Consider the following 24,087-nt stretch of genomic DNA (forward strand, 5'->3'; position numbering starts at 1 on the left):
ACCAGCTGAGGCTTGCACTGCTGGCAGTGGCAGCAGGAGAGGTGTGATGGAGTGTCACCTTCCCCTGATCACTGGGTTGCCTCCCGCCTCTGAGGGCTCCTGGACTGTGAGAGGGGGCAGGCCAGGCTGAGGGATGCCCCTCCAGGGCATGAGTTTTCATGCACCGGCCTCTAGTATTCTATAGAGGAAATTCTGCTCTTAAAAGTTGTGGATAGTCCCTTTCTGTATACAGAACAAGGTTAAAATGCTACAACCAGGCATGTGATCCCCTGTATGAACTGGCCTCTACCCTACCTTTCCACCTTCATTTTACCACCCTGTAAAGAGAGCACACAGTACAACCATCCGAGGCCTGTATCCTCCCACACTTTGTATTCTTCTGATGCACAGCATGCCTCACACTGGCATGGGAACCCAAGTACACCCATCTTTGCTTCCTGAAGTTCCAAGCATTCTTCAGGGCTCTGTTCCACCCTCCTTAGTTCACATGGCCTTTCCGGATATCTAGTAAGATTTACCTCTCCCTGAGTAAAGAGACAGAATCCATTGAGAGAAGGTATCTGGGACCCTTAACACCAAAAAAGAGCTGGTATCAAGAACACAAGCAACAGAAATTCATACTTCTGTGTATCGAAAGGCATATATAAGAATATTCACAGCAGCATTCTTCAGAATACCCCAAACCAGAAACAACCCAAATGTCTATCAAATATACTAAATAAACAAAACTGTGATATAGTTTCATGGTACAAAACAACACAAGGAAAAAGAACATTACTTGTAATGTCATGAATCTCAAAAATACTGGGAAAGAAACAAACACAAATACACATTATTAGATTCCATTAAAATAAAGTAATAGACAAACTCATTCTATGAGGAGAGAAGAGGCCACAGCAGGGAGGGCTCTCAGGCTGTGACCTTCTCTCCCCCAGGCAGGTCACGTGTGTGTGTTCACTTTGAGACACTGTGCAGCCTAAGATTTCTGCACTTCTTTTGAACCAATATTTACTTCATTTAAAAAGTTCCACTCCCTTCCAGTTTCCACTCTACCACCACTTGCCATATGTATCACTCAGAGTTAGGGCAGTCTGTTAGGGCACCTTACACACGTGTCAGTCTGAGCTGGGCACCTCACACATGTACTGATCATCCTTCACTAGGACTGCTCCTGATTCAACACTGAATTAACCACAGCAACCATCTGTTTCCTCCGAGAGCAGAAGGGAACTCCGCTCCTCAGTGACACTGCCGCCGCCGGGCCGTGTGAGTGTTTCCGTCACCTCCCTGGAGCAGGTGCCAAGGGGACCCAGAGGGGTGGCCCGACTGAAGACCCAGAGTGAAGCTGCCCCGAAAACGGAGATGTAACACCTCAGACAATGACACTCGCCACGAGCCCACGGCCATTTGCTCAGGCCCACGACACGCGTGCACTCTGCAAACCGGGCCTGCTTCTGCATCCCTCACTCTCCCCCAGGCTCTCCATGTAGGCATCTGCCCACCTACACAATGCACCCCACAATCTCTCAGCTTCCCGGCAGCAAGACCGAGCGCAGCCAGACAATAAAAGCTTGTCTACGATGATCTCATTCTCGCTCCTCTGAAAGAGCCTGCCCCTTCACTAAGCAGAACTCGTCGTCTTCTCTGTTCTACCGGCTGGCGCCCCGTGGAGAGGCGGGGCTCTGCTCCCTCAAGCGCCAGGAAAGCGGGGAGGCCGCCAGAAGAGCACGATCGGCACCCAGATGCTCACGAGGACAACACTGAGCTGCAGACACTTGCCTGGTGTTTTAGAGCATCGTACAGCAACTGCCTTCCAGACGGGCTATCAAAATCTCCAACAATCCAAAAAGTTACTGGCCTAATGAAAGAATCATCTGTAGAAAAACAAAACAATAGACTGAGTTGGAGAGAAGAAAGGACATGCTGTTTCAATATGGTTATTAAGTAAGATAATTTCTGGAAAACCATGCAAAAAAAACAAGATTACAAGTTTAATAAAGATAGAAAGCAAAAGTAGTGAAACTGATAGAATGAAAGCAGGGTACCTTCCACGTGGCTTAATTATAAACTAGGGACATGCATTTATTAATTTTACTAAGGTTTGGGCATCTGTTAGCATATAAAACGAAAAAGGCCTTTGAACGTGTGGGTAACGTATAGTCTTTAATCATGTTAATTTGTAACTTTCTGAAATATACTTCTTTGCAAATATTTATACAAACTTTATCTGGATGGATAAATTATGTTACCCACAGGTTCCATACACATCCCAATAAAGGGTCAATAAATTCTGAATTATAACAGTACCTGAAATACGATAATTAAGAAAAGAAACAGAACATATTAAAGATTAAAGTTACCATAGATTTCCTTGGAGGACATCCCTGGGCAAAGGTAAAGGAAAAAGAAAATGTCATTTCTAGGATTACTGCCTGTTATCAGAGTCCAATTTTAAATAACGCCTAACGTGCCCTATGCTTCATTCTGTTCCTTAGTTCCACTCGTGCTGAGCCCTGTCCAGTACTCCTCAGAACCAGTTTCCCGAAGAATCAAGTGGAGCCAGGCCTGCACTTCCACAGGCCCGGGAACCAATCCAGCTTTCTGGAGATTACAGAGGGATGCAAACAGCTGCCTTAAGGGCAGTCAGAGTGACCGCAGGGGAAGTGCCTCTGTCTGCCATCGAAAGAATATCATTTCACAGTCTTAACGTAGGTAAGTAACTACATTAATCAGGTTTAAAACTTACACAAGTATTTCTAGAACCAAGTTTATCTTTTAAAAATCAACCCAATGCTGTCACTGAAGAGGTAAGTCCAATCCATTAACCCTTCAAAGCATCATAAATGTTTCCCCACTCTGAGCTGTTAAATTGTTTCACTTTTGACTTTAATATCTCTTTTAAAAATTACAAAGACATTTAAATTTTCAGAAATATATAAATAATTAAATTTTCAACAGGTATTTTCTATGCTCAAATCGTAAGAAGTAATTAATAAAATAAATTATGACATCTCTCTCCCAATAGATACTAATGATTGACATTTTTGCAAATACTAAAACAAATGTTGAATCCAAGATAAGCCTAGAATAGATTACCTTTCTTTGTCAGATAGTTCATACTATTGGCTATAGCAGCAGTCTTGCCTTGAGAATCTAAGATTGTAAATCTAGCATAATCATCCACAAAAAAGTTATCTGGAAAAAAAAATTGAAACAGATTTATCATTAATATGCCTAAATTCAATCTAATGTTAATTTCAACTGATAATCTGACATGACCATAATATAAGTTTTATAAAAATGCATGAGTGATATATATTGCTTCATATTCATTAAACTTTATAATCCCAGACCCCTATTCCAGTAATATTTTATAATAAAAATGAACACATCTCACATGACTCTCGTGTACATATGTGTCATTTTAATGGTTTGAACTATTCTAGTCCCACTTCTATCATTTCACAGCCTGAGAATGACTTCCTAAAGACCCCCTGGGCTTCCTCTCTCCCTTCCATCCCCCATCCCCCATAATAAGCTCCTCCTTATCCTTATTTGGGGGTGGGGTGCAAAAATAGGGGAGAAAATAAAAAAATTCTCATTTTAATGTTTTCATGGATCAGAAAACAGTATCTTCGTAGCCCTGGCAGAAACAAAAGGCAGTTTCTGATATGGATCTTCTGTGATCAGTGCCCGGGCATGCTCTCAATACTCATTTCCCTTCAGATTACTCTTGCCAACATTCCAGCTTCAGCAAGTCATTCCGCTGCTCTAATCCACCCAGGAATTTCTTCTACACGATGGGCTCCAGCCTGGTGTCACGTCCCTCTCTCCGGCAGCCTCCCCAGCTTATGCATCACCTCACCCAACACTGACGTCCCTCTTCTCTCGCTGCCTCCACCCTCCCATCTGTTTGTCTGCTCACCCACTCACCCACCTATCCTTTCACTCCACAAAACACACTAACCTTTCCGGCCATAGTCTAGACAGGAAAGCATCGGTAAGTTAGACAGAAAGCAGTGCCCTCCGGGACTAAAGGAGAGCAGTGAAGGTGGCAGAGCAGGGGGCTGGGGCAGGAGGCGGCCAGCTGGGCCTTCCCTGACAGGCCCACAGCTCACCGGGCAGACTGCACTGCTCCAGGGACGACCACCGTTTCCCAGCCCATGAAGAAAGGACTCTCTATGCTCTTCGTCCATATGCACCCAAAGGTAACTGCTGACAGTTTAAAATGATGACACAACAAAGCTCAGGCCAAAGATTCACAACACTGTTCACCTTGCTCTATTAAAACTTCTGGCACCCTGGCTGGTGTAGCTCAGTGGTTGCACTGAAGGGTCGCAGGTTAAATTCCTGGTCAAAGGCATGTACCTGGTTGCAGGTTTAATCCCCAGGCCTGGGACACATGTGGGAGGCAACAAATGTATGCTGTTGCTCTCAGATGGCTGCCCCCTACCCCACCCCGTCCTTCCACTCTCTAAAAATCAATGGGGAAAAATCCTTGGTGAGGATTAACAAAAACAAAAACAACTTCTGGTGAAAAGCTAAAACCTAATGTAAAGAAACAATGCAGTTCACATTCTGGCTATTTTCTTTTTCAAATATAAGCATATGTGTGCATTGCCCTCCGCTAAAAAGATGTTCAGTTCATGTTAGACTAGGAGATGGCTGCCATAAAGGAGCAGCATAAGTAGATCTACACACTCGTTATTCGCCATGACAACAGATACACTTGGCTTTGACTTCGCCAGTCCCCATCTTTCCCCCAGTGACACTGCTTGGGCAGTGATGACGCGTCCCCTTCTTCCCAGCTGTTTGCTGAAGTGGCGCCAGAAGGCACAGGAAGGCTAAGGAGCACACTGCAGCTGGGCGAGCTCATCTGCCTCGCAGAGGCATTCTTGTGGAAACAACCCAAACACCCATCCACTATGGAATGCTGAGCAGACACGGCTAGTTACGCCACAGACATTCCTCGGCACGGAAAGGAGTGAAGCACTACTGGCACGTGCTATGACATGATGAACCTGAGAAACATTAGAAGCCAGTCAGAAAAACTCCCCGATATATGAACTATCCAGAATAGAAACATCCACAGAAACAGGAACTAGGTTAGTGGCTGCTGGAGGACAGAAGAGAACCATGGAAGGTGACTACTAATGGGCACATCATTGCTTTTGGGGGAGATGATAATGTTCTAAAATTACATAGTGGTAATGATCACACAACTTTGAAAATATACTAAAATTTGTGCAATTTGAAATTGCGTACTTTAAAGGATTTAGTTTTATTGGCATGACACTATTTCTCAATGAAGCTTTATTTTTTAGAAAGGCATTATGTTCTCAAAGAAAAACTACCTACAATATCTGTTGACATTATTGCTGTTTCTTGGAATGGTGATGATGAGATAGCTGCATGAGAGTTTCATAACTAAGAAAGGGAATGACACAGGTCCCCTTTATCATCTATGCTTGTTTAATTGGTAAAAGGCACCGAATATTTGTCAAACTCTACAAGGACTTATCCAGCAAGAATAAATCCTTTTGGAAAACACTCTTGTGAATTTAGAATCTTGTATTATAAATTCAAGGTGCAATGAGTTGAAACATAAAATTGTGTCACAATCTTGGGTTATCTTCCGAACACTGACATCTAATAAATGAAAAGATTCAGAAAAACTAATAAAAAAACAGCCCAAAGTTGTCCCTGAAGTGCTTCTTACTGGCTGCTGTCAAATCCAGGTATTCTCGCTCTGTGGTCAAAATCCGAGAATTGATTCGTGGAACAACGTTCGGCTGATCCATAATGTACTCTACCACATCCTGATCGTGGGGCAGCTCACCCTGAAAAAGAAGAAAACAGGGTGTGGGTGAAATGAGCATTAAAACACATCTGATTAAAAGAATTTATTAGAAACTAAGAAATCATTAACTTTATATTATCTTCTTCTGTACCAGTAATTGCTAAAAAGAGACGTTATCACATCACAGGTCCCTGTTATGGCCAAGCATAGCTTGGAGTATTATGCACCAATGTGAGGCACATCTCATTGGTGCCCATTTTAAGGATGAGGCACCTAGGGCACAGAAGGTTAAATAGCTAACTCATGATCACACAGCTAATGAGAAGGGAATATAAAAGGCAAATCCAGGTTTATTTGATCTCTCCACATACCACTGTGATTCCCCAGAAATAAGAAAGTTCTTCAAATGAGTTAAGAGTTAATGTCACCAGTTCCCAACTCATAAGCTGTATTTTACAACTTCACATTTTCACTCCACAACATGGTCACAAGCTGCAGCCAAACCAGAGGACAAAGGAGAACAGAGGTGGAACCGTGAGAGCCAGGAGAGCCAGGAGAGCCAGGAGAAAGTCGCATTAGTTTCAAATGCAGATTTTGGACAAAGTCAGTCCTTTAATAAAAATTATACTGAAGACATTTTTCCTATAACACCACCATAGTTAGAAGAAACTACTAGAGATGAAAAAATAAGACTTAAGCAGATGCCGAGCAAGAAGCAGCCCTTGAAGAAATGCGTAAGAAGGTGCACCAAAAATAATAAAATGTTGCCATACTTTAAAAAATATAAATAAAATAAAATGAAGAGTTAATACAAGCATACCCTGGCCAGTTACTCAGTGGTCAGAGCATCGGCCTACACACCAAAGTCCTGGGTTTGATTTCTAGTCAAGGGCATGCACCTGATTGTGGGCTCGATACCCGATACCTGTCCCTGGTCAGGGCGTGTGCAGGAGGTAACCACAAACAATGCGTCTCTCTCTCACATCGGTGTTTCCTCTGTCTCTCCCTTTCCCTTCCACTCTCTCTAAAATCAATGAAAAAACATCCTCAGGTGAGGATTAACAACAACAACAACAAAAGTTAACACAGGCAGAAAAACATTGACTTAATCAAAATTAAAAACATTTGAGCTCTGCCGAAACCAGTTTGGCTCAATGGATATAGCATCGGCTTGGAGACTGAAAGGTCCCGGGTTCGATTCCAGTCAAGGGCATGTAGCTTGGTTGCAGGCATATGCCCAGTAGGGGGTGTGCAAGAGGCAGCTGATCGATGTTTCTAACTCTCTCATCGATGTTTCTAACTCTCTATCTCTCTCCCTTCCTCTCTGTACAAAATCAATAAAATATATTTAAAAAAAAAAAAATTCTTACAACTCAAAAATAACAAAACAACCCAATTACACATGGGCAAATAATCTGAACAGACATTTCTGCAAAGAAGACATAGACTACACTTAAGAGATGGATAATGCCAGATGTTGGCTGCCGTGTGGAGAGAGTGGAGCCTTGATGCACAGCTGACACGGGTGTTCACGGTGCAGCTGCTGTGAACACAGGCTGCTGAAACAGCAGCAATTCCACTGCTAGATCTCTGCCCAGGCAGCGTCACGCGCTGTTCACAGCAGCTCCATCCACGGCAGCCAAAGTGGGAGCACCCCAGAGCGCCTCGGCCTCGGAGCAGAGAAATGTGCTGCATCCATCTGAGGAACTCCATCTGTCCGCAGAGGGACGGAGACACTAACTCAGATTCCAACAAGGACAAACCTTGGAAGCATTATGCTAAGTGAAAGAAATATCACAAAAGACCACATATTGCATGAATCCATTTATATCAAATGACCGAAAAAGGCAAAGCCAGAGAGAAACAGATTCATGGTTGGCAGCGGTCGGGGAAGGGAAAATGGAGAGTAACTGCTTCTGGATGTCCGGTATATTTTAGGGGTGATGATAATGTTCTGAAACTAGACAGAGGTAATAGTTCCGTAACAGTGTATACTCTAAAAGCCAGTGAACAGTCCACTTTAACAGGTTGAATTTTATGGCATATTAATTATAACTCAACAGTAACTATACATGTGAAATATTCTAACTTTTTAAAGTCAAAATTCCTTACAAGTAGAGCAAATATCTCCCAGAATGATTATCTTAAGAATTTTAAAAATAAAATTTAATCCTGAAACGAATAAAAGCCGCTATTACAAACACAATGTATAGAAAGTCTCATGAATATTTCATTACAGCCTGGCCAGTGTGACTACATGGTGAGCATCAACCCACACACCAAAGGGGGCCGATTCGACTCTCGGCCCAGGCACAGGCCTGGGCTGCCAGCTTGATCACAAGTAGGGGGCGTGCAGGAGGCAGCCAATCAATGATTCTCATTGATATTTCTATCTCTCTCTCTCCCCCTCTGAAATAAAAAATAGATATTTAAAAAATATTTTAATTATTGCAGAACTTGCTAGAAATCTGCAAATCACTTATCAGTAGGGTATAGAAAATGGTGATACTTGACAAGTGCAAGCAAACCATTCTCTTTCAAAACCAGTCTGCAAACACAGCTCACCAGGTACACCGCGCGCTGGAAGAAGCTGGTGGTCTCCAGGATCTTGTGCATGGTGATGGTTTCCAGCTCATCAGGGGCCAGCTGTGCCTTTTCCAGGGGCATCCCATTGAACAGAACGACAGGCAGCAGACCGACCCCAGTCTGCTCGTAGTAGCCTCTTGCTTCCTAAAACACAAGGGACCACAAAGAGCACATTTTTGTCCTTCATAGGATAAATGGAACACAGCATATTTTTCATACATACAAATTCTACCCCAGAAAACGACAGAAATATGGTCACCAAGAAATAACTAAAGAATCACAGATGACATCACCGTTAACATCCTACTGGGTAAATCTGAGATTAGATTACTGATATTTTATAAAAACACAAAACTTTGCAAATTAGGAAGTAGTTTGGAGTTAGGAGTAATTTTAAGTAGCTCAAGCTACCAAAACTATACAACAGATCTTGTGGCGATGATGGAGATGCTCTATTCCCACTCTCCAATGCAGCAGCCACCAACCACAAATAACTACTTGAAAGCTAGCGGCTCCTAAAAGGGCAGCACAACAGACTGACATGATTAGTAATGCTCTTGGATATATAGTCTAACAAGAAACATTTATAGCAATTCTAAGTGAAAAAGGGTCCATGTCACTAAAACAGAAATTACACATGCAGAAAACAAACCAAAGTTAATGGAAAAACTGTTCAAAAATTGCTCTACAATATACTCAGCTCAAGCTTCTTCCTCTCCAGGACATAAGAGGTTCCTTGGCAGAGAAATGCCAGGCTGACAAAATGGCAAATATAAATGGCAGACACATATATCTTTTCCTGACTGCCATGTTTCCCTGTCAAAATAGGTACATTCTGACAACCACAGACCCCAGAATTAAAACATCCTTGTTAAATATCTTATAACTGAAAACGGCACAACTGTTTCACCTGCAAACCGTTGCAGCGGTCGCCAACCTTTGGGACCTCACGGACCAGCAGTGGCCGTGGACCACCGGCTGGCGGCCGCTGGTGCGAGAACACAGAGGCTGGGACCAGCACCAAGCATCAGCCACGGGCTGCTCAGTGTCCGCCCGGGCTGGCCAAAGCAGGACGTGGCGGCGAGGCCTCTGCGGGGCCGGAGAGGCCACAGCATTGTGCAGACTCAAAATTTGCACTTTCAAAATGGCAACCATGTAAATTCTGTTCTGGGAGATCTCAAAGAACTTTATAAAAACTCAATTTTAATATAATTTGAGCTTTGAAAATCATTTCCCGAACAAAACAAAACCCACATTTTAATTCTAAGTGACAAGAAAAAATAAGTAACATTGTTGGTCTTTGAGAATGGCACTGAGTGACCGGCAGGAGTGGAAAGAAGACGTTTTATATAGAGCTTCCATTTTTACAGCTTGTAAAGAGTTTATCAGACAAAATAGCAGAATGCAGGCCAATTATCAAAGAGCCAAGTTTAAAAATTACATGTGAGCATTCCTATCAACTGATCACCAAAAATGTTAATTATAATGTTAAAACATTAATCATTGGAAAAGTCTTATGAATGAACCACGCACAAGTGACAACTGAGATTAATAAAGACTCGGAATTAATATGCCAAATGCAAAATGTTTGCATGTGTAAGTTAGAACTTTTTTAACTACCATCATCTTACTGGCTTTGAAAGATATACACCTATCAGATGATACTCTTCAGTTTAAAAGTTCTACTTTAATTGTACTGCCCAGTTTTAGAAATAATTGCTTCCTTCCAGTATCAGAGATAGAAGATTCCACAGCTTTAGATTTATAACAAAAGTTACAGATATTTATAAGTATAAAAAATTTGCTGAATGCACTCATTCCTCCTATTGTTCAAAAGAATCTATTTCCTTGGGCTTTTTTTGTGTGAGGGTACAGCTCCAACAAGTTTAAAAATCTTACTAAATCATTAGATTGTGAGGACCTTTAGGAATCTCACCATACCCTTTTCTTAAGAGTATAACCAGCCTCTTCCCACTCCTAGCATGCTGCTCACCAATCCAGTGAACATCCTTATCAATACGACTTCATTCAAAAAACCACAAGAGGTAAGTGACTCAGCAGTTAGAAATGAAGCAGCGTGGACAGGAACAGGATCTCACAGGAAGGGCTGCTCCTCCGTGCACATGAGGAAAATGGCCGTCCGGAAATTCCTGAAGAGCTAGGTCTGATACACCCATTCATTCTTTAGCAAAATACAGATTTAAAACATAAAAGACAAAATGTAAAAATACCCTTCCCCCAAACTTGTCTACTGCATACTTTCCAAGCAAATACTTTTGATATAACAATCACTGTGACCACAATAAAAAAGCAGCATGGACTTGTTTCTTCAATAGAATAGAGAAAATTACTAGAATTAAATATTTTCTAAATGTGAAATAGATAAAATTCCATTAACTTCCTCAAATCTTTGGTATTCAGAAAGTGGTCTTTCTTTTATTTCATCTAGTATTTTTTTTCTACAGCCTACTATTCTTTTTTTTTTTTTTTAATTGAGTTTTTACAGAGAGGAAGAGAGAGGGATAGAGAGTTAGAAACATCGATGAGAGAAACATGGATCAGCGGCCTCTTGCACACCCCCTATTGGGGATGTGCCCGCAACCAAGGTACATGCCCTTGACCGAAATCAAACCTGGGACCTTTGAGTCCGCAGGCCGATGCTCTATACACTGAGCCAAACCAGTTTTGGCTCAGCCTACTATTCTTGCTGTAGGCTCAGCTAATGTGGCTTAGTTGGTTCAATCTCATGCACCAAAAGATTGCTGGATTGATTCTGTCAGGGCACCTACCCGGGTTTCAGGATTGATTCTCAGGTCAGGGCACACATGGGAGGCAACCAATCGATGTTTCTCTCCCTCTCTCTACCCCCTCTTCTTCTCTCTCTCCCATTCCCCCCCCCCCCCCCCCTCTCTCTCTCTCTCTCTCTCTCTCTCTCTCTCTCTCACACACACACACACACACACACACACACACACACACACTGTATATATACCTCATATATTTAAAAGAGGTTGCTGGTTCAATTCCTGATCATGGCACGTGCCTGAGCTGCAGGCTTGATCCCCAGTAGGGGATGTGCAGGAGGCAGCCAATCGATGCTGCTCTCCCTTCGTTGTTTCTATCTCTCTCTCCTTCTCCCTTCCTCTCTCTAAAAAATATAACAACAACAACATATTAAAATTTTTAATTAAAAAATCACTGGGTATCCCTATTCAAAAAATCATAAAAGGTAAGTGACTGAGCAGAATGCTGCAATGGGTCAATCTCTAGTGTCAACTGAACAGGCCTGATGCCCAGCGTCAGCTCCACCCCTGCCTGGATATGCCAAACACAAGGAGACGTCACATAGAGCAGGATGATGTCAGCTTTATGGCTGAGGACGGTATCCCTCCCACAATGTGGCGTTCACTACAGACAAAAGTGCCTTTGTGCCGGGACCGGTTTGGCTCAGTGGATAGAGCATCGGCCTGCAGACTGAAAGGTCCCGGGTTCGATTCCGGGCAAGGGCATGTACCTTGGTTGTGGGCACATCCCCAGTGGGGGGTGTGCAAGAGGCAGCTGATTGATGATTCTCTCTCATTGATGTTTCTAACTCTCTATCCCTCTCTCTTCCTCTCTGTAAAAAATCAAAAAAATATATTAAAAAAAAAAAAAAAAGTGCCTTTGTGAGAGGCTGGTTATCCAGCACCATTTGCCACGTGGCCCAGATAGAGTCCTGCCCACTGGTGCATCGGGTGATGGGCACAGACTCCAACCCTGCCTATGGACCCTGCATGGTACACGAACTGGCTCCAGAGCCTCTTGGACACAGCCTGGGGAAAATGTCTTGCGACATCATCTAAGGACAAGAGAGCCTCTGTGGAAATGCAGGCTTCTAGCAGAGAAGCCCAGGACAGCAATGGAGGAAACAACTACAAGTTTGGTCATAGTAAAGACTCTTACTTAAGAGGGTAAGAGCAACTTTAGCCGTACCACCCCTCCCCAAGCAGTGCAGCTCGAGGCCCAGAGATACCTTCTGTGCCTGTGGCTTCTCCTGCAGGGGAAAGTGAGAGCCAGTGAGCATGCCCTGGCTCCCCACTATCTAGGATGCTGCACAGAGACGCGTTTCTCTCTCATCCATCCCAAAGCACCGACTGGCAGCTGCATGCTGGGAGTGGGAGGAGGCTGGGCTTTCAGGGGGCAGTAATGGAGGCAAATCATACTGCCTTCATCAAGATGTACATCCATGAGCCACCCAGAACACGTCCTCCACAGACTCCCCCAAGAGCTCACGGTACCATGCTCACCTCAGACACACTCCACCCTGTGGCAGCTCCCAGTGTGCACTCCTGACAATGGCAGAGACAGATTTTGCCAGATGGTCAGTTAGACACACAGAAAGTCAGCCCAAATCTGTGGGCCAGAAAGAGCCAAAAGACTTGAGCTTTAGGGCCGTCTTGGGGAAAACAAATGGGGGGCTGGTCAGGGCCCAATACTGACATTGTAGAATCAAGAGAATTTATACAAGCTTCTGAATTCTGTACCAGAGGGAACAAAGGGCACGGAGCAGGTGTGTCCACCGGCAGTCAGAATGCCTAGCAGCCTGAAGGAAGGTATTTCTCACCCAAAGGCAGTTACAAAAGACTAGAGAAAGTGACTGCTACTTCAAATGCAAAGAAAGCAATGCAAAACTGCAAAAAACATGAAAAATAAAGAAAGCATAATATCACCAAAAGAATCACAATAATCTTCTATTAGCTGATCCTAAAGACATGGAGACCTGTGATTTACCCCATGAAGAATCCAAAAGAGCTGTTTTAGGGAAATACAATAAGCTATGTAGGGGGGTGGGGGGGAAAGAGAGAGAGAGAGAGAGAGAGAGAGAGAGAGAGAGAGAGAGAGAGAGAGAGAGAGAGAGAGAAAGAGAAAAAAAAAATTCAACAAAATAAGGCAAACAATATCTAAACAAAATTAAAAGTTTAACAACAACAAAAAAGAGAAATCATAATAAAAGAACCAAGAAGAAATTCTAGAGCTAAGAAATATAATGAATAAAATGAAAAATGAAACAGCATTAACATCAAATCAATCAATCAGAAGAAACAAATCTTTGAATTAGAAGATAGGAACTTTGAAATTATATAGCCAAAGAAGAATAAAGAAAAATGAATGAAAGAAAGAAATGGTATATGGTTAAATTGAAAATTACTGGAGTCCCAGGAGACAAGATGGAGAAGAGGCAGAGAACTTATTTTAAGAAATGGCTGAGAACTTTCCAAATCTGGGAGAGAGTTTGATATCCAAGTTAATAAAGTCATAAAAAAAATCAACTAAAGAGATCCTCAGCAACAGACATTATAATGAAACCGTCAAAAGTCCAAGCCAAAGAGAGAATATTAAAAGCAGCTCTAAAGAACCTTACTGCTTTAAAGGAAGGCTGTCAGCAGATTTATCAGCAGAAACTCATAGGCAAGAAGAGCAGCCTGTTGTGTGCAAAGTGCTGAGAAAAACTGCCCACTAAAAATACTCTCCCGGGCACAAGTATCCTTTAGAAATGTTTCCCAGGCAGACAAAAGTTAAGAGTTCATCACAACTAAACCTGCCCTACAAAAAATGCCAAAAAGGAGTTCTTTAGGCTGAAATGAAAGGATTCTAATAAGCATAGGTGGCATCTCACCCTTGCATTATAACAAGATGGTTGCCTCTATGTCGTCACAAGATGGCCGACCAGGGAGGGCAATTGGGGGTGACTAAACCTGCAGAGAAGGGCAGTTGGCGGCAACCAGGCCTGCAGGGGAGGGTGAGAGGGCAGGACAGGGTTAACTCCTGACTCTATCTTGTGCTGCATCCTCCATTTTGTAAAAGATGAAAGATTTATGCGATCTGGAGAAACCAGGGCATTGCATCCTCCATTTTGTATATCACTATGTAACTGGACCCTAGCCCTCACCCAGCGAATCGGGGTCAGCCAAAGCAGTGACCTCACCACCTCTATAAATCCTTTGTTCTAGAGAAACCCGCCCTCTTCCTTCCACATACCCTTGCTGCATCGGTATGTGGGGGATGAGCTGGGCTAGCCTGAAATAAAAAGACTCTTCTGCTTTTACATCGGACTCGGCTCCCTGGTGATCTTTGGGGATCATGAAATCTGGGCGTAACAGGGCAGTTGGGGAGGGAAGTTAGGGGCGATCAGGCTGGTAAGGAAGGGAAGTTAGGGGTGACTGGGCCAGCAGGGGAGGGCAGTTAGGGGTGACCAGACTGGCAGGGGAGGGCAGTTAGGGGTGATCAGGCTGGCAGGGGAGCAGTTAGACATGAATCAGGCTGTCAGGGGAGTGGTTAGGGGGTGATCAGGCTGGCAGGAAAAAACAGTTAGAGGCAATCAAGAAGGAAGACAGGTGAGCAGTTGGGAGCCAGCAGTCCTGGATGGTGAGAGGGATGTCCCAGATTGGAGAGGGTGCAGGCTGGGCTGAGGGACACACACCCCCATGCCCGAATTTTGTGCACCAGGGTTCTAATAATAATATAGTAATCAAAACAGCATGGTACTGCATACAAATAAACACACAAATGAAAATCAAGAACTCAGAAATAAATCTATGCATATATAGCCAACTAATGTTAAACAATGCTGGAAACAGATCATTGTCACTAATAGAGAAATGTGAAAAGGGAATCAGGAAGACTGGTCAACCATAATTGCTCTGAATGGTCGGAGCTAATCACTCAATGTTTAGTTGAGACATTGGTAGTTAAAGCAGCCTACACCTGTTAGTCATATGTAAACTCTTGCTGATAGTTTATTATTGCAATTTCCTGCCTAAAGGATATGGGTGTATCTCAGAGCCTTAATAAAAGGGATAGCAAGGCCAGAGCAGTGGTAGTTCTCCCCCTAGAGGTGGACTCTGACCTGGCCTCCCAATATAGCCAAATTAATATTTTCTAGTCTCTTTTCATTTGTGTGTGGCATTCTCCAGAACCCTAACCCTGAACTGGAACCCTGAACCACGCAGGACGTGAAAGGAGCTCCCACAAGACAAGGAAGCCAAGAATACTCAAAGGGGAAATGATAGTTTCTTTGATAAATGATGCTGGAAAACTAGATAAACACATGCAGAAGAACGAAATTGGACCACATCTTACACTACTCACAAAAATTAACTAGAAATGGCTGAAAGACTAAAACACAGGCCTGAAACCATAAAACCCCTAGGAGAAAACAGATGGAAAAAGCTCCTTAACATCAATCATGGCAATGATTTTTTTCAGATAAGACAGCAAAAGCATAAGCAAAAAAAAACTAATAGGACTACATGAAAATTAAAAGCTTCTGGTGGGAGAATCCAAGATGGCTGCTCGGGTAGGCAACTAGCCGCAGCCGCACACAACAATTTTAATAAATACAACTAAAATATAAAATGGACATTACCCAGAACTACAGGAAAGTCGACTGACTGGAAATCCTACAACAAGAAGCAAGGAGAAAACCAGAAGGAAGAGCGGAGGAGCTGTAAAAGCCTAAGGTACGGAGACACGCGGCGCACGCGGAGAGGACGGAGCCGGAGAGGAGGGAGGCCGAGTGCCTGGCGGGCGTTCCCTAGCGGAAAGGAGATAAAACTCCGACTGTGCTGGGCCCCCGACTGCTCTGAACCCCAGTTCTGGGCCAGACCCCGGGGACTCAGGCTCAGCCATAGGGAGCTGGGCTGTAAGTCGGAACCCCGGGGTAGCGGAGAAAGGAGGTCCCGGAGGCGCACTCACTGCCCCCAGAGAAGGGACGGCCGGCTGTGCCGCGGGATTGCCCTGACGGGAAGGAGACTGGGGCTCCAGACTGCTGTGAACGCCACCTCCAACTCCACTTCCAACTGAACTGAACCCCAGTTTCGGGCCCATTGCGGGAGAGCTTACACTGTTTGGTAGCAGGCGAAAATCGAGGGCACCTTTCTCTCAGAGGCGCTTGCAACAAGTACTGAAGGACCCTGAGTCTCAGGAGTCGCATAGGGCGGGGCTGACGGAAGCCGAGGCTGTAGGCTCCACCCTGAAACGCCGCCCCATCAGGAAAGCTGCCTGCGAAAATGCCTAAACCAAATAGATCACAAAGGAAAGAAATGGAGGACAAAAAGCGACTGGATATAGAGTTCAAAACCACACTTATAGGGTTTTTCAAGAGACTCCTAGAAAAGGCCGATAAAATAAATGAGACCTATGAGGATATGAAAAGGGATCAACAAGAAATGCTAAGGGATCAACAAGAAATAAAGAATACATTGTCTGAAATAAAAAATATTCTACAGAGTCCTAAAAACAGAAGGGAAGATCGCAAGAATCAAGTCAAAGATTTGGAACATAAAGAGCCAGAAGACACTCCTCTACAGAAGCTAGAAGGCAAGAGAATCCAGAAAATTGAAGATAATGTAAGAAACCTCTGGGACAACTTCAAACGATCCAACATCAGAATCATGGGGGTCCCAGAAGATGAGAGAGAGCAAGATATCGAAAACATACTGAAAGAAATAGTGACAGAAAACTTCCCCCACCTGGGGAAAGAATTGGACTTACAAGTCCAGGAAGCACACAGAACTCCAAATAAGAGGAATCCAAAGAGGACCACACCAAGACAAATCATAATTAAGATTCCAAGAGCAAAGGACAAAGAGAGAATATTAAAAGCAGCAAGAGCTAAGCAGGTGGTTACCTATAAAGGAGCACCTATACGATTGTCAGCTGATTTCTCAACAGAAACCATGCAGGCCAGACGGGAATGGCAAGAAATATTCAAGGTGATGAATAGCAAGAACCTACAGCCAAAAATACTCTACCCAGCAAAGCTATCACTCAGAATCGAAGGTCAGATAAAGAGCTTCACTAATAAAAAAAAGCTAAAGGAGTTCATCACCACCAAACCAGAATTATATGAATTGCTGAAGGGGGTTCTTTCAGAAGAGAAAGTAAATAAAGATAAAAATATGAACAACAAATACGTAACTATCAACAAGTGAATCTAAAAACCAAGGAAATTAAAAAAAAAAAATCTGATGAACAATATTAACTGTTGAATATAATAGAATCAGAGGTATGGAAGGGGAGTGAACTGATGATTCTTGGGGAAAAGGGGACAGGGGAATGTGGGAAGAGACTGAACATAAACTGTGCACCTATGGATGAGGACAATGGGGGTTGGGGAAAGGGCAGAGGGTGGGGTGGGAAGGGGGCGGAAAAAGAACACTTGTAATAATATGAACAATAAAAATTTATTTAAAAAAAAAAAAAAAAAAAAAAAGAAAATTAAAAGCTTCTATACAGCAAAAGAAGCAAATAACAACATAAAGTCTATTGAAAACACGCAAATTACATATATGATAAAAGGCTAATATCCAAAATATGTAAGAAAAAATATTTAATTAGTAAGGGGTAGAAGAACTGAAAGATATTTTGCCAAAGTCATAGAGATGACTGACAAGTACATGAAAAGGTGTTAAATGTCGCTAATCACAGAAATGTGAATCAAAACCAAGATAATATATCACTTATACCTGTTAGAAAGGCCATCATCAAAAAGTCAAGAGATAACAAATTATCCTGAAGATATGAAAAAAAGGGAACCCTCATGTAGTTGATGGGAATATAAATTGGTGCAGCCACTACAGAAAAATGTATGGGGGTTCATCAGCAATTATAGAATAAACTATGACATGATCTAGCAATCTCACTTGTGGAGAGAGAGCTAAAAGGAATGGAGACAGGCTCTCAGAGATATCTGCATTCCCACGTTGTCACTGCAGCATGACTTGTAAGACCCAAGACATGAAAAATGTCTGTCAGCAGTTGAATGGAGATATATATACACACACACACACACACACACACACACACACACGTATATACAATATATGTGTGTGAAACTAGAGGCCCAGTGTACAAAATTTGTGCATGGGTAGGGACCCTAGACCTGGCTGGAGATCAGGGCCTATCAGAGCCTTCCAACTGCTGGCTGGGATCTTCCTTCTGGCTGCCATGGAGGCCTTCTTTCATTCCGCGCCGTCCCCTAGTGATCAAAGCACATCAAAGCAAGCAATCGAACTCCCGGTCTCCTGGTCAAACTCCCAAGGGGACACTGCATATTAGCCATATGTATACACACACACACACACACACACACACACACACACATATATATGATATTATTCAGCCAAGAGAAATTTAAAAAGTCCTGCCATTTGCAATAACATGGATCTTAATAAATCAGAAAGAGAAAGACAAGTACTTGTATGTGGAATCTGAAAGAACTGAACTCATAGAAACAGTAGATGGTAGTTGTCAGGAGCTGGGTAGGGTGTAAATGGAGAGATGTTTTTCAAAATATATAATCTTCAAGGTATAAGTTCTGGGGACCTAGTATACAGCAAGATGTTTACACTTAACAATACTGTATTATATACCTGAAAATTGCTGAGAGAGTAGATCTTAAATAGTCTCACCACAAAAAAGAAATGGTAATTATGTGAGATGATAGAGGCGTTAACATTACTGGGTAATCATGTACCAAATCAACAACTGTACACCTCAAACTTACACAATGTTACAAGTCAACTATCAATATATATAAAACCCTGATCAATAAAAATAGAGAATCCAAGATGGCTGCTCGGGTAGGCAACTAGCCGCAGCCGCACACAACAATTTCAATAAAATACAACTAAAATATAAAATGGACATTACCCAGAACTACAGGAAAGTCGACTGACTGGAAATCCTACAACAAGAAGCAAGGAGAAAACCAGAAGGAAGCCCGGAGGAGCTGGAAAAGCCTAAGGTACAGAGACACGCAGCGCGCGGAGAGGACGGAGCCGGAGAGGAGGGAGGCCGAGTCCCTGGCTGCGTTCCCAAGCGGGAAGCAGAGAAAAGCTCCGATTGTGCTGGGCCCAGCTCCAACTGCTCTGAACCCCAATTCTAGGCCAGACCCTGGGGACCCAGGCTCACCCATAGGGAGCTGGGCTGTAAGGCGGAACCCCAGGGAACGGCGAGAGGAGGTCCCGGAGGCGCGCACAGTGCGTGCAGAGAAGGGCCGGCCGGCTGTGCTGCGGGATTGCCCTGACGGGAAGGAGACAGGGGCTCCAGACTGCTCTGAACGCCACCTCCAACTCCACTTCCAACTGAACTGAACCCCAATACCGGACTCATTGGGGGAGAGCATAGACAGTTTGGCAGCAGGCGAAAATCGAGGGCACCTTTCTCTCAGAGGCGCTTGCAACAAGTACTGAAGGACCCTGAGTCTCAGGAGTCGCATAGGGCGGGGCTGACGGAAGCCAAGGCTGTAGACTCCACCCTGAAACCCCGCCCCATCAGGAAAGATGCCTGCGAAAATGCCTAAACAAAATAGATCACAAACGAAAGAAATGGAGGACAAAAAGCGACTGGATATAGAGTTCAAAACGACACTTATAAGGCTTTTCAAGAGTCTCCTAGAAAAGGCCGATAAAATAAATGAGACCTATGAGGATATGAAAAGGGATCAACAAGAAGTGATAAGGGATCAACAAGAAATAAAGAATACATTGTCTGAAATAAAAAATATTTTACAGAGTCCTAAAAACAGAATAGAAGATCGCAAGAATCAAGTCAAAGATTTGGAACATAAAGAGCCAGAAGACACTCCTCTGCAGAAGCTAGAAGGCAAGAGAATCCAGAAAATTGAAGATGATATAAGAAACCTCTGGGACAACTTCAAACGATCCAACATCAGAATTATGGGGGTCCCAGAAGATAAAAGAGAGCAAGATATCAAAAACATACTGAAAGAAATAGTGACAGAAAACTTCCCCCACCTGGTGAAAGAATTGGACTTACAAGTCCAAGAAGCACACAGAACTCCAAATAAAAGGAATCCAAAGAGGACCACACTAAGACAAATCATAATTAAGATTCCAAGAGCAAAAGACAAAGAGAGAATATTAAAAGCAGCAAGAGCTAAGCAGGTAGTTACCTATAAAGGAACACCTATACGATTGTCAGCTGATTTCTCAACAGAAACCATGCAGGCCAGACGGGAATGGCAAGAAATATTCAAGGTGATGAATAGTAAGAACCTACAGCCAAAGATAATCTATCCAGCAAAGCTATCACTCAGATTCGAAGGTCAGATAAAGAGCTTCACTAATAAAAAAAAGCTAAAGGAGTTCACCAAACCAGAATTGTATGAATTGCTGAAGGGGGTTCTTTCAGAAGAGAAAGTAAATAAAAATAAAAATTATGAACAACAAATACGTAACTATCAACAAGTGAATCTAAAAACCAAGAAAACTAAAAAAAAAAAAAATCTGAGGAACAATATTAACTGTTGAATATAATAGAATCAGAGGTATGGAAGGGGAGTGAACTGATGATTCTTGGGGAAAAGGGGAGAGGGAGATGTAGGAAGAGACTGAACATAAATTGTGCACCTATGGATGAGGACAATGGGGGGTGGGGAAAGGACAGAGAGTGGGGTGAGAAGGGGGGGGAAAGTAACATTTGTAATAATATGAACAATAAAAATTTATTAAAAAAAAAAAAATATATATATATATATATATATATATATATATATATATATATATATATATATAAAACCCTAATATGCAAATAGACCGAACAGCGGAACAACTGAATAGTCACTATGATGTGCACTGACCACCAGGGGGCGCATGTGGAACATGGCAGGCATCAGCAGCAGGCAGCAAGAAGAGCATAGAACATGGCAGGCATCGGCCATGGCAGGACTGTGGAGCAGGTGAGTGGGGGCGCCAGACCAAGGCAGGATGCCAGTCGCTGTCATCGAGGCAAGCCTCTGTGGTTACTGAAATATCTTTCCTCCCACACACCACTGTCCCATCCAGCACTTGCACCTGCTGCTGGCACCGGGACTGCTTGCACCCGCTGTTGGCACCCAGCACTGGCCCCAATTGCTCCGTGCTGTCAGCAGGTATGAGCAGTGGCTGCCGGTGGCTTCTCCACCTTCCCGCTGCTCCTGAGGGTGATCGGGGCAGCAGCCACTGCTCACACTGACAGCTGGCTCCATTTGCACCTGCTGCTGGCACCAGCCCCAATCGCTCCACGCCATCAGTGGGTGCGAGCAGAGCCAGCATCGTCAGTGCATGGGAGCAGTAACAGCGGGAGCGGGCTGCCGGCAGAGAGGGGACCGGGGCCCACAGCGGGAGGGCCTGGGCGGGCCCAGAGGATGGGCCGAGACCCGCCCCTGTGCCCATTTCAGCCCTTGTGGCCCACAGCTCCTTTCAAGGTGCATGAATTCATGCACTGAGTCCCTAGTACCACAATAAAGCTGCAGGAAAATTCTTATCATTGGCTGTAAACGATACTAAAGGACATAACAGAAACAGTAAAGAGGAAAAACAAGCTGTCATCCTCACAGACCCTCTAGCTCCTGGTATGAATTTACATTTTCAAATGAATTGGTAGAAAGTCAGTATTTTACTTAGTTCTGTACTCAATATCAATGTACACATATAATAAACTTGTGGGTTTGTGTTTCATTTTGTTTTCGCTTATCCCTCTAAAAACTTTCAATCCCAGGGAAGACAAGTGTCACCACCTCTCTAGGAAGCTCTCATCAAACTGGCAGAGCTGCCCACTGTAGGCCTCCCACCTACAACATGCCAACACTAACATCACAGCCACCACACTTCATGCTCTGCGTGTCAGTCCCCAACAGGCACCCCAACAGATGTGTCTAAAAGTAAAACGTTATTCCTTATTTCAAAGTACTTCAGAAATATCTCTAGTTGTTAAGTTTTGTTCTAATTAAATAGTATTTTGTTGAAGATCTCTAAAACGAGGAAAATTTATAGAAGATCTCTTAACCATTATAAGGTAATACAACAAAGACTTGTTATAGAGCATCCTCAGTTCTTACTCTGTTGAGCTACTCTCTAGAATGCACACATATTTGCTCCCCTCATTTAAGCTGTTTGTTTACCAAAAATCATTTGTGTCTGTTTCCAAACCAACTATTTTCCTTAGTGAATGAAAAAAAATAATTAGTATTATACAGCCAACAAAATATGACTGCAAAAAGAAAAAGTCAGTCTCCCCCCAAAAATAAACTGAATGACTAGCAAAATTCAAAAAAGTGAAAAACCAAAAACAGCTAATGCTGAATTAGATGTGGGTAAGATAACTACAAAAGGGGAGAGGAAGATTATAAAAATCTCAGAGGATTCTGTACTCAGACGAAAGAGAAATAAACAATTAATCATGAGTATGACTTCTAAAGGAATGATCTCCAAACAGAAGAACCAAAGGCCTTGTCTTCATTTGCAAAAAAGAAAGCAGTTGGTAAATAAATATCTTTTTATAGTTTTAAATTAACATGTTCTGGAAATGTATTTTGATTCATTGCCACACATTTGTTTTCAATAAACTCAACACCTCATTTCTGCTTGCAATAGGTAAGAGCTTTACTGTACTTAATATCTCACTAAGGAACATACTAGCTTTAAATAAAAATTTCAAATTATTTCTCTATATTTTTATCACCACATTTTGCCATTCTGTTTATTACATTTCTCAAGACATTTCTATCTTTAGCCTGAATAACTATAAACGATACACACTGTCATACCTCATATCCTGGCAATCAATCGTACTTCCAAAAGATTTTATCCAGAATATACAGTATATCATAAAAGCACTACCACTGCACTGTGAAAACGAAAAGGCTTTTCAATTTAATATGCCAGCTAAAAAATCAGAATCTTCACAAAACTGAAATATAAACTACATTTGCAGACTCAGAGATGTGATCTGGTTTCTAAATTTTTAAATGCTAGAACCTAAATACTTTAACCAGCACCACTAATAACGACAACCTCAAAAAAGAGAGGTGAGAAAAGGATCGTGTTGCCGTCCAATGAGAAATGCTGAAGAATCCTTACCTTCCGATTCTGATCATAAGCAGAATCAATCCCCAAAATGCTGTTCACTTCTACATACGGGTACTTCTTCTCCAGGACACTGACCACGTGTTCAACCTTCACCTTTTCTCCAGTCCTTACTTTGTTATATATCTGGAAAAAGCAACTGGTTAACCAACTATACTTTTTAATTTCATTGTGTTTATTTAAAAAGATTAATGAATATGGAGGAAAACATGACTATTTTTCTTAAAAGGTCAAATGGGGTCAATAGGGGATAGCAATTCTCTTTTCTATATTACCTCAATATGCCTTCTTTTTTTAAGTTAAATGTATTAACATGTTTCAAGTGTGCCACCACCCAAAGTCAAATCACTTTCAGTCACCAAATACTAGGTCCCTTTAATTGCACCCGTTCCCTCTGGTCATCATTATACTATTCTCTGTATCTGAGTTTCAGTTTATAACTCACATGAGTGATTATCATTGGGTTCTTAGCTTCGTCTGACTGACTTATTTAACTCAGCACAATATTTTCAAGATCCATCCATGTTGTCGCAAATGGTAGTATCTCATCCTTTCTTATGGTGGAGTAGTATTCCATAATATATATTACATCTTCTGTATCCCATCCTTTATCGAGGGACACTTCAGTTGTCTGCAATGTCTTGGCCACAATGAATAATGCTTCAATGAACACAGATGTGCATATATCTTTGCAAATAAATGTTTTTGAGTTTTTCAGGTAGAGACCCAGGAGAGGAATTGCTGGGTCACATGGTAACCCTATTCTTAATTTTTTGAGGAACTGCAGACTGC

The 24,087-nt window shown here is 42.7% G+C and overlaps 1 protein-coding gene across 5 annotated transcripts in view; it reads right to left on the minus strand.

Moving 5' to 3' along the window:
• The window catches only part of UGGT1 (UDP-glucose glycoprotein glucosyltransferase 1), a 151,931-nt gene that overhangs the window by 61,149 nt on the left and 66,695 nt on the right, over positions 1 to 24,087 (minus strand). For 4 of the 5 annotated variants that reach the window (XM_084891988.1, XM_084891991.1, XM_084891990.1 and 1 more), the window contains 6 exons: positions 23,290 to 23,421; positions 8,366 to 8,530; positions 5,720 to 5,840; positions 3,097 to 3,195; positions 2,361 to 2,384; positions 1,780 to 1,874 (listed from right to left, as the gene is read on the minus strand). In XM_084891988.1, the coding sequence (XP_084748114.1) occupies positions 1,780 to 1,874; positions 2,361 to 2,384; positions 3,097 to 3,195; positions 5,720 to 5,840; positions 8,366 to 8,530; positions 23,290 to 23,421 (636 nt within the window). The remainder of the gene's footprint in view (positions 1 to 1,779; positions 1,875 to 2,360; positions 2,385 to 3,096; positions 3,196 to 5,719; positions 5,841 to 8,365; positions 8,531 to 23,289; positions 23,422 to 24,087) is intronic. The other variant, XM_084891989.1, reaches the window with a different exon arrangement.

This window comes from Pipistrellus hanaki, assembly GCF_964339955.1.
Source record: "Pipistrellus hanaki genome assembly, chromosome: 8".
NCBI classification, from domain to species: domain Eukaryota; kingdom Metazoa; phylum Chordata; class Mammalia; order Chiroptera; family Vespertilionidae; genus Pipistrellus; species Pipistrellus hanaki.